The sequence below is a fragment of the Cnephaeus nilssonii genome, assembly GCF_951640355.1.
Source record: "Cnephaeus nilssonii genome assembly, chromosome: 19".
Classification (NCBI taxonomy): domain Eukaryota; kingdom Metazoa; phylum Chordata; class Mammalia; order Chiroptera; family Vespertilionidae; genus Cnephaeus; species Cnephaeus nilssonii.
In genome coordinates this window covers 308,899-319,248 of record NC_137090.1, presented here as the reverse complement: position 1 = coordinate 319,248, position 10,350 = coordinate 308,899, and the positions used below count along the sequence as shown (strand labels likewise).

The 10,350-nt window shown below is 54.4% G+C and overlaps 1 protein-coding gene across 1 annotated transcript; it reads left to right on the top strand.

The window, feature by feature from the left end:
* Window positions 1-363: 363 nt before the first annotated feature.
* On the top strand, window positions 364-7,946 carry FN3KRP (fructosamine 3 kinase related protein). Its single transcript, XM_079799160.1, has 6 exons — window positions 364-546; window positions 3,683-3,834; window positions 4,216-4,307; window positions 4,778-4,860; window positions 6,324-6,446; window positions 6,688-7,946. Exons 1-6 carry the CDS (start codon window positions 406-408, stop codon window positions 7,021-7,023), a joined length of 927 nt encoding a protein of 308 aa, XP_079655286.1. The 5' UTR covers window positions 364-405; the 3' UTR covers window positions 7,024-7,946.
* Window positions 7,947-10,350: the final 2,404 nt, after the last annotated feature.

Below are 10,350 nucleotides of genomic sequence, written 5' to 3'. Positions count from 1 at the left end.
CTCCTGCACGCCCCCTCCTGGTGATCGAGCCCGCAACCCGCGCATGTGCACTGACCGGGAATCAAACCATGACCTCCTGGTTCATAGGTCAGTGGTCAACCACTGAACCTCACTGGTCGGGCCAGGCTTTATTCTGAGACCAGCAGAGCCTCCAGGTCCCCTTGGAGCCGCAGCGCGGTCCCGCCCCCACCTGGCCCCACCCCGGCATAGCCCCGCCTCCACCGTGGCGTCACCTAGCCTCTCACCCAATCCCTGCGCGTCACAAGGCCCCGCCCCCACCCTGGCGTCGCCCCGCCTCTCATCCAATCCCTGTGCGTTCATCTGGCCACGCCCCTACGTGACGTAACTGCGCTTCTCCTAGTCCCCAGGCCTCTCCGCGCCACCTGAGGCGGATCCGCAGGGAACATGGAGGAGCTGCTGAGGCGGGAGTTGGGCTGCAGCTCCGTCAAGGCCACGGGCCACTCAGGGGGCGGGTGCATTAGCCAGGGTCAGAGTTACGACACGGACAGAGGACGCGTGTTTGTGAAAGTGAACGCCCAGCCGGAGGTCAGGGCCGCCGTGAGCCGGGCGGGCCGAGACGGCGGGGGGCGGGGTCCGCCAGCCGGGGCCTGAGGGCCGGGGTAGAGGCCCGAGGGCGGGGGCCCTGGCCTGAGGGCGGGGCGGGACCGGCGCTGCCCGCGGCCTCAGTGGGGGCACTTGGTGACCCGGCTTTACCGTCCGGCCGTGCCTGGGCGCTTCTGGGGTCGGCACCGCCAGCTCGGCCCTGTGTGGCCACTTCTACCCCAGGGAGCTGTCGAACCTTCCAGGCCCTTCCCTGTGCGGTGTGGACGTGGGTGCTGATCCAGGCCCTTCCCTGTGCGGTGTGGACGGTGAATGCCCGTCCAGGGTCTTCCCTGTGCGGTGTGGACGGTGAATGCCCGCCCAGGCCCTTCCCTGTGCGGTGTGGACGGTGAATGCCCGCCCAGGCCCTTCCCTGTGCGGTGTGGACGTGGGTGCCCTTCCCTGTGCGGTGTGGACGGTGAATGCCCGCCCAGGCCCTTCCCTGTGCGGTGTGGACGTGGGTCCCATTCCCTGTGCGGTGTGGACGTGGGTGCTGATCCAGGCCCTTCCCTGTGCGGTGTGGATGTGGGTGCCCTTCCCTGTGCGGTGTGGACGTGGGTGCTGCAGGTGGCTTCTTCGTGACCGATGTGCCGCTGCTTGGAGAGAATGCGCATTTGTCGAGGTTTGGACGAGGGCACAGGTAGCAGAAGCCTTGTGTCCTGGGCCTCCTTGGACGTCCAGAGATCACCCCGTTCCTGAGCCACTGAAATGATGTAGGTGCTGCCGCACCCGGCTGGGGCTGCTGTACCCACACAGACTCGGTGGTCTACACAACCAACATCTATTTTCCCATTTCTGGAGTCTGGAAGCCCAGGCTCAAAGCGCCTGAAGAGAGAAGGATGCACGCAAGGTGTCCTCCTTGGGGCAGGCGGGCAGCCCTGGGCCTCTGAGGGCGCCAGTCCCACCGGGCGGGCCCACCTCCTGCCACCATCACCCCGGGGTTAGGTCTCCGCATAGAAAAGTCTTTTACGCATTTTTTTTTTTTAAATGCTTTACCTTTTAGGAGGTGAAAATGTCTTCCTCCAGACTTCTCAGAAAAGACCTCTTATTTGCTCTCCCATTACCCTGCTCACACCTGTGCAGTTGCCCTGTCTGCTGGTTTCACCTCCTGATTATTCTTATCTGTCCTCCGCACACTGTGTGATTGGCTTATTTGCAGCACCAGCCCTTTCACCTTGCTCCTCGCTGGAGGAGCAGTGTTCTTAGGCCCGAGTTGCAGGCGATGTTTGTGAGGGAGCCTTGTGTTCACAGATCCTCCTTCACCTCTGCCTGCATTAAAAAATCCACCCCCTTCTCTCAAAATCAGCACTCTAGGACAAAATACAGCAGGGTCCAGTCTCTCTTTATCTTCTAGAGAGAATGCTCTGAAAATTCTTAAGACACAGTTCTTTTTTAAAATTTTTATTGATTTGAGAGAAACTTCCATTTGTTGTTCCACTTGTGCATTCATTGAATGATTCTTGTATGTGCCCTGACCAGGGGTTCGAACCCACAACCTTGGCATATACAGATAACACTAACCAACTGAGCTACCTACCTAGTCAGGGCAAGACACTGTTCTTACCTTTCTCCTCAGTGACTGTAGCTCTTGATGGCAGTATAATAATATTGATAAAGTGTTTAGAATGGATTATGTGTTAGCTGCTAACTTAGTTAATCATGGCAGCAAGCCCATGATATTGATACTATTATGAACCCCATTTTACAGATGAGGAAACTGAGGCACAGAGAGCTTAAGTAACTTGCCAAAGGTCACAGAATTAGTAACTATGAGAACATGTAGAAGAATGTCCATGGCAGCACTGTTTGTAATAGCCCCAAATTGGAAGCCCAGCTGTCCATCAACAGTAGACGGGATGAGCACATGACGAGGAAGGAGCTGACTTGGCAAAAGGTGGGGGTTGGTGTTCCCAGCAGAGGTGACGCGGTGTGTGCAGGCTTCGAGGCTGGAGGAAGCAGGCAGTCTTTAAGAAAGGAAAGGAAGGCTGTAATCCAGGAGCACCAGGGGTGTGTGTGCATATAAGTGTAAGGTGTGGAGCCCAGGTAGGGGCCCTGGATGAGGATGGGAGAGTGGGCAGGGTCAGATCCTGTGGGACGTGCAGGATATAGGCAGAGGTGGTAACTCCGGGTGTGTTCCAGGGTGGGATTTGCCTCCCATAAGCATTTACTTCAGTTTGGTGAGCAGGGAGACCAGGGGAGGAGGGTCACTGCAGTCCAGGGGAGCAAGGACTTTTGGACGGGGATGGAAAGGTGTTCAAGATGGTACAGTTTCCAGTGCTCGTAGGAGATGTCCTAGAACTTGGTGGTCCATTCAGATGAAAAGTGACCACAGGTTCCTGGCATGTGCAGACCAGAGGGCCACCTGCACCTGCGGGCTCAGGTGTTGTTACCAAGCAAGGACTTGCTGCCCGATGTGCACAGAAGCCAATGCTGTGACATTGGCTTTTGGTAAAAGACAAGGCTTTATTGCAAACTCAACTGGCAGTGAGACAAGGCTCCAATCTGTCTCCCCGGTTGTGGGTTTGGAAGGACTGGCCAGCCTGCGGAAGTGCTGCTGGGGGGGCGCGCAGGGCACACTTTGGTTCTGGGTATTATTGAAAGTCAAAATTCTCTCCTCGGAGCATACTTGAGCATGACATGCAGTTTTGTTCCGTTGTCCCTGGAAAACAAGTCAGTATCTTGTTAGAACTAGGTAAGGCCAGTGTGAGCTGGTTCTGTGGTTGCTGTGGGACAGGACTGTGTTTGAGGTACTACTGAGGGTGACCTCCATACACAGTCCAGCCCTGCACCAGACACTTAGTGCAATGTTAGGAGCTGATTTCTCCCCATCTGGAGGGAGTTTGGACTCAGTGATAGCATAACAATGTAGTCCAATGATGCAAAGTACCATCTACTCCTGTGCAGCGTCAGGACGTATAATCTGCTCTACAGAAAAGCCCAAAAAGCTGTCTGTCTATTGACTCTGAAGTCAGGGCAGCCTTGGATTAGAATTGTAATGCCTGAGAAAACTTGTCTACCTGGAACCTTTCCAGAAGTGATCTCGCTCGCTCTCCTTCCCCTCCTCCATTCATTTTCCTGACAGGCTAGAAGAATGTTTGAAGGTGAGATGGCCAGTTTAACTGCCATCCTGCAAACAGACACAGTGAAAGTGCCCAAACCCATCAAGGTCCTGGATGCCCCGGGAGGCAGCAGTATGCTAGTGATGGAGCATTTGGACATGAGGTATCTGAGCAGGTACGTCTTGGCACCTTCCCCTCAGGTTGGCTTTGGTTTTCTTCTGAGTGGTTCCTCCATACCCGAAGCTTGCAGTAGGGGTATAACTTTGTGGGATGTGATACAAGGAACCCACCACCCACACACAATGAGTATCCGCAAGCCAAAGGCAAACTGGAAGGAAATCTTTCAAGGTGAGATGCTCAGAGGACTTGGCTGCAAGCTCAGATGAGGCTGGGAAAGACCGTCCACTAATGAGGGCCCATCAGCTCCCTCTTGCTTCACCAAAACAGACTTTATATCCTCAAAATGTGTGACTTCCTTTATCTGGCCCGAGCCCTTTCAAGTGGATGAAGTTTCCTCACGTGTGTCACGCGTTCAGTTGCTGCCTTTTGGTTTCAGTCATGCTGCCAAGCTTGGAGCCCAGCTAGCAGACCTGCACCTAGAGAATAAAAGGCTTGGAGAGACGCTGCAGAAGGAGGCCAGCAGAGTGGGTATGACATCTGTGGGCCAAGAGGGACCCCACCTGGAGGAGGACATTGGGCTCTTATGGGTGTCTGGGTGGGGTTATGCCACAGCCATATGAGTGAGGGTCAGGCCTGTGTTGATGCCAAAGGAAAGGAATGTCAAACCCAAGATGCATGTTTGGGGTGCGGTGAACACAGTGAATGCAGTTTGTCTGCCATAAATGGCAGCTGCGAGCCACTCTGTCCTGGGCATCCTCCGGGCCCCATCTGGTGTCTCTCCTGGAAAGCAGTGGGTGGCCTGACTGCTAAGTGTGACAGAACAGGCTCTGGTTCTGGGTCCTGAGGGTGGGTGGAGACCAGGGCCCTGTTTGTCTCTGGGTGGGACTCAGGTGGAGAAGGCACGCTGACATCAGGTCTCAAGCTATGCTGAGCTCCAAGAAGAGGGCCGAGGGAGCAAGGCAACTAGTTGTCTGTCCTGTTTTTCTTTTGCTTCCAAGGGAGAGGAGGTGGGCAGGTGGAACGGCCCTTCATAGACCAGTTTGGGTTTGACGTGGTGACGTGCTGTGGCTATCTCCCCCAGGTGAGTGATACCTGCACTTTCCTCCATCTTCCAACCGGGAAAGCTGTTCAGAAACAGCTGGGAAAGCACACCCTCTCCCTTTTTGGTGATTAGTAAGTCTTTGCTCCCTTTCTCTTTTTTTTTTTTTTTTTGCTAATTTTAAAGAGGTTGACATGAGCTTTACCCCTTCCTGGGCTGTGTAAGCTCAGAGAAACAGAGAAGGCCAGCAAGTTAGAATGCTGGATTTCAAGGTCGGTAAAAACTAGAAAACTTTTAAATGTTTTATTTTAAATAGTAAGCTCTCAGAGGTGGCATAATGAAAAGGGATGGTAACTTTCAGTTTTATGATTTTACGGTTGGCTCCCCTGGGAATTATTCCTCCTTGACGTCCCGCAAACGCAGAGTGGTTAGGGTGGTGGGTGTGCTCTCAGCGAAAGGCAGGTGGCTCCTTGGAAGGGATCTGCTGTGGAAGACTTTCGGGGACTTTGTGGTGGGCAGAGGGGTGCAGGAGACACTACTCTGATTCTGAAATGTTTTGGAGGTTGTCCAGGAACCTGCATGAGGTGGCAAGTGGCTGACAGCTGGGCCTCCTGTTCCATGCTGCTCTGGGGGTGTCTCAGCTGGCTCCGCTCCTCTCTATCCCACCTGTAACTTGCTGGCTGGTTGTGTGCACACGTGCACATGTCAGGTTGCATTTGTGTGAGAGTATAGGTGTGTGCACATGTGTGAGAGTATGTGTATGCGTTGTGAGTGTGATACTCTGTCATTTGGCATCACATACTGCCCCTGTGCTGTCCTGCTCTTGTGTATGTCTGTCTTGCCCCCCGAACCCCATGGTCAGCACCTGTGGCCTGGATGTCCTCTCAGCGGTCTTTTTGAACAGGGTTCCACGTGACTTCCCATGTTACCACTCTTGAGAGGGCAGTGCCAGCTGCTTGGGAGGGGCCGAAGCGGGGTCCTCTGTGGCCAGGTGGATGGACAGAAGTGAGCCACAGGGTCAGAGAAGGCCAGCCAGCTCTGGCCTCTGTGCTCCTGTGTGAGTATAGATTGAAAGAAAACATCCCAAGGCAGGAAGAGATTAACCAAAGAACTTGTATGCATGTACGCATAGCATAGCCCAAGGACACAGACAATAGTGCGGTGAAGGCCTGGGGAGGGGGCGGGAACGGAGTGGAGGGTGTCAATGGGGGAAAAATATTGATATACTTTCAACAATAAAGATAAGTTTAAAAAAAGAAAGAAAACATCCCGGAGCTCATCAGAGGGACCCTGTTGCTCTGCACGGGAAGGGCCCCTTGCTTCCCATTGCTCCTGGGATAGGCTCTAAGGTCCCACCTGTCCACAAGGCCCCAGGGGTCCCATCAGCTCCCACGCCCGTCCCTGCAGCAGTCCCTAGCAATCAGTCCTTCCCACTTTGGGGTACCTCCTTCAGCCCTGGCCTGTGCCTCTGAGCTCGGCCTTCTCCTTTGCTGTCGCTTGTGCAGGTGAATGACTGGCAGAAGGACTGGGTCGCATTCTATGCCCAGCAGCGCATTCAGCCCCAGATGGACATGCTGGCGAAGGGGGTTGGGGACAGAGATGCCCTTGAGCTCTGGTCTGCTCTGCAGGTAAGAGAGCCCCGCTGCACGCTGTGCCCACCATGCCCTGCAGCCCCACCAGGGAGAGGTGGCAGGCCAGGTACAGCACTGAGATGTGGGTCTGATAGGAGGTGGGTGGGCCCGGCCAGTCGGATGGCAGTAGGTCACCCTGCCTGAGCCACGCATGGCCATGCGCAGCCACACGTGGAAGAGCGTGCACCCCTCCCACATGCGTCGCTTGATTCTCTGAGGTTGCCTTTCCTCCTCGCAGTTGAAGATCCCTGGTCTGTTCCTTGATCTGGACATCGTCCCAGCCCTGCTCCACGGAGACCTCTGGGGAGGAAACGTAGCAGAGGATTCCTCTGGGCCCATCATTTTTGACCCAGCTTCTTTCTATGGCCACTCGGAATATGAGCTGGCAATAGCCGGCATGTTTGGGGGCTTCAGTAGCACCTTCTACTCCGCCTACCACAGCAAGATCCCCAAGGCCCCTGGATTTGAGAAGCGCCTGAAGTTGTATCAGCTCTTCCACTATTTGAACCACTGGAATCATTTCGGATCAGGGTATAGAGGGTCCTCCCTCAACATCATGAGGAACCTCATCTAGTGAGCTTGCTCTGCTCCGGAGGGAGGCCTGTGCGAGGAGCCTGCCGGAGCCTTAGGTTCAAATGTACCAGATCCTAACCCTCTGGTTCCCCACAGTCCTCTTCTTCAGGGGTTCTGTCCCATTTCTTCACCTGGAGAGGCTTCGGACCACCTTTCTGAAAGCTGTACGTTTCGTTAGACTCCACGGTTGGATGACCCATACTGGTAATGTGAACAGAGGGACTTGCAGTGTGGGCCATGTCAAACCAAACAACTGCCCCCAAGGTAGAGAAGGGAAGTGGCCAGTGCACCACGCACTGCTGCTGCGGGCACCTTCGCACCATCCCCTCCGGTTTTGCCTCCAGGAATGACTCGAGTTCAGGATGATGCTACTCGATGGCTGAGGTGTAGTCTAGGCACAAAACTGTCTTACGAGGAGCATCTTACAATGCCCATTCCCCAAACTGAGCACATTCCCTTTGCTTTCTGTGTGACCTCTGGACCAGCCGCAGGCTGAGCAGGTCTGGAAATGATTTGGGGAGTGGCCAAACTGCCGGCTTTGGGGTGTCCTTAGTAGCTTCAGGAGCCACCGAATCTCACACCCCACCTTGTCTGCCGCTCCCTCCGCTTGCCCAGTGTCATTCCTTTGCTTCAGATATGCCCGCACTAAGCCAGTGTTTCCCCCTTGGTCTTGCAGGGATGAGGAACGGTCACGAATGGCATTGATGCTAACAAATGCTTTTGTGTAAACTTCCAGTGGTTTCAATGATGCAAGGCACCATTTCCCTCATTTAAACCATAATTCAATGTTTTTCCTAGATATTTGCCAAGAAGCCTTTGTAATGTGTTACTGTAATAAATTGTTTCTTAAAGAGCAAATTTTTTCCTTGACTTTGTTGAATAAGAGAATAGCTTCAAACTAAGTGCAGGTGTAGCCTGAGGACGTTCTAATATTTTACTCAGATGAAGTTTAGCTGCTGTTCCTCGTCACCCTGCGAGATTTGTGAACACTGAAGGGATGTTGAAAGCAACTGTTGGATTGCATTTTGAGGAAGAAGCCCATTTGTGGCCACCGACTAGGTCTGGGATGGGGCTGGGAGCACCAGTGTTAGGACACTGGTGGTCTCCTGGAGGCTGGTGGGGAGGATAGATTCATTTTTTCTCCTCTGCTTTGTGTGGGAAGGGAGAGGGGACTCTGACTTTAAGAGCTTGTGGTTGTCGAACTTTCAAACCTAGTAATTCCTAGACTACTATGTGCTGAGGTTTTAGCTTTTTTTTCCTGATCCTGGGGAAACTGTTAACTGTCTCCGAGGGAAAGGGTGCCGAGCCAGCTTCTGACGATGGCACGTGTGCTGTTGTACTCTTTCTCTAAAATTTTTTATTCATTTATTTTTTTAATCCTCACCTGAGGATATTTTCCATTCATTTTTAGAGAGAGTGGAAGAGAGAGGGAAAGACAGAGAGAAACATTGATGTGAGAGAAACACATTGATTGGAGCCCAACCAGGTCTGGGGCCTGGGAGGAGCCCGCAACCCAAGTATGGGTACGTGCCCTTAGACCGGAATCGAACCTGGGACCCTTCCGTCCACAGGCTGATGCTCTATCCACTGAGCCACACCAGCTAGGGCTGTTGTGCTGTTGACACAGACCTGCTTGCCAGACGGTTTGGTCCTGGGGTGCCCAGGCCTGAGGTCTTCCAGAGTCAGTCACCTGCACCTGCTCTCCTCTATGTTAATCAAGTCAGAGCAGACAGGTCAGTGGGCAGATGCTGCGTGGAATGTGCATTTGTTCGGATAGAGGATCTTAGAAGCGGAGTCTGCATTTCAGATCCCTGTAACTCATGGGAACTGTTGAGTAGGTGAGTGCCCAGACTGGTGTTTTGAACCATGAGTTAGTGGTGAGAGGAAGGGACGCCTTCTGGCTCCTGGTGGTGGGGGAGTGGGGTCACTCACAGGCCCCTCTGGGTTCCAAGAGGCTGAGGTAGGGGAGGCAGCCTCCCCTGGTACCTGGTCACCCGAGAAAGTGACAGGCCGCTGGGCTCTCAGACCAGGAGGTTGGCCCAGACCCGCTCGCGGGAGAATCCTCTTGGGTGCTGTGCCAGGTGCTGGGAATGGCTGCCTCTGCCCCGCAGCAGCCCCCTGGGCCCCGGACCTCACGCCTAGGCAGCACAGCGTTGCCAGCCATGAGAGCTGGGCCTGAGCTTTCCCCAGCTGTTAACAGGAACAGGGAGACACGCTACAGTGGCACCTGGGAGGGAGGCCACAGGTGAGAGTGCACCCCAAGGAGAGAGGGAGGGGGAGAGGCACAGAGGCAGGTGGTGCTTAATTGATGTTTCTATCTCTCCCTCTCCCTTCCTCTCTGAAATAAATACAAATATATTTTTAAAAAAGATTTGTGATAACAGTGTAATGCCTATGTTGCGCTGTGGTATAAGGTATAGAAGACAGTCAAATGATGAATAAAGAAAATAAGTAAAGCCCAGCTGGTGTGGCTCAGTGGTTGAATGTTGACCTATGAATCAGGAGGTCACAGTTAGATTCTCGGTCAGGGCACATGCCCGGGTTTCAAGCTTGATCCCTAGTGTGGGGTGTTCAGGAGGCAGCTAATTGATGATTCTCATCATTGATGTTTCTATCTCTTTCTGCTTCTCCCTTCCTCTCTAAAATCAATAAAAATATTTTTAAAAAATAATTAAAAAAATAAAGTTCCTCCCCATAGCTGTGGTCTCTGTAATCAGGAGTCCCACGTGGGTGGGGTCAACCGCCTTGCCTGGTATCAGCAGCTCCAGAGCTGCCTCTGTCTTGCTGATGGGCACCAGGTGCCCCGATGAGCAAAGGCAAGGCCAGCAGTGGGTGCCCCTGGACAGGGCCTGGGCCTGGCAGGACGTGGTTGAGAGCCCCAGCCTTGTGTGGTCAGTGGGAGACCTAGCCAGGCCTCAGACTGGGCCTCTCCAGGGCTGTGTCCCGTACCCTGCTGAGTGGGAGGGGTTCACGTCCTGGGAGGCTCCTGGAACCTCTGTGCAGGGAGGTCAGGCCCTGCCTCTAGGGCCCCTTGAGCGCCCCCAGTGGGTGAACCCCCAACCTGGACTGTCCAGGTACACTAACTGCAGTCCCATGGGGAGAGCGCCGCCCCGCTTCTGTCCCCCCTTGGGAGACGTCCTCTCTCTACCCTCCCCCCTCTCTTCCTCCCTCCTCTTCCTCCCTCCCTCCTCTCCCTCCCTTTCCCGCCTCCCTTCCCTTCCCTCCCTCCCCCGCTTCTCCCTCCTCACCCCTCCTGGGAGGCGGAGCCTGGGAGGCCGGAGCCCGGGCGTTCAGAGCTCGCTGGCCCCGCGGACCAGTCCCAGTCGCC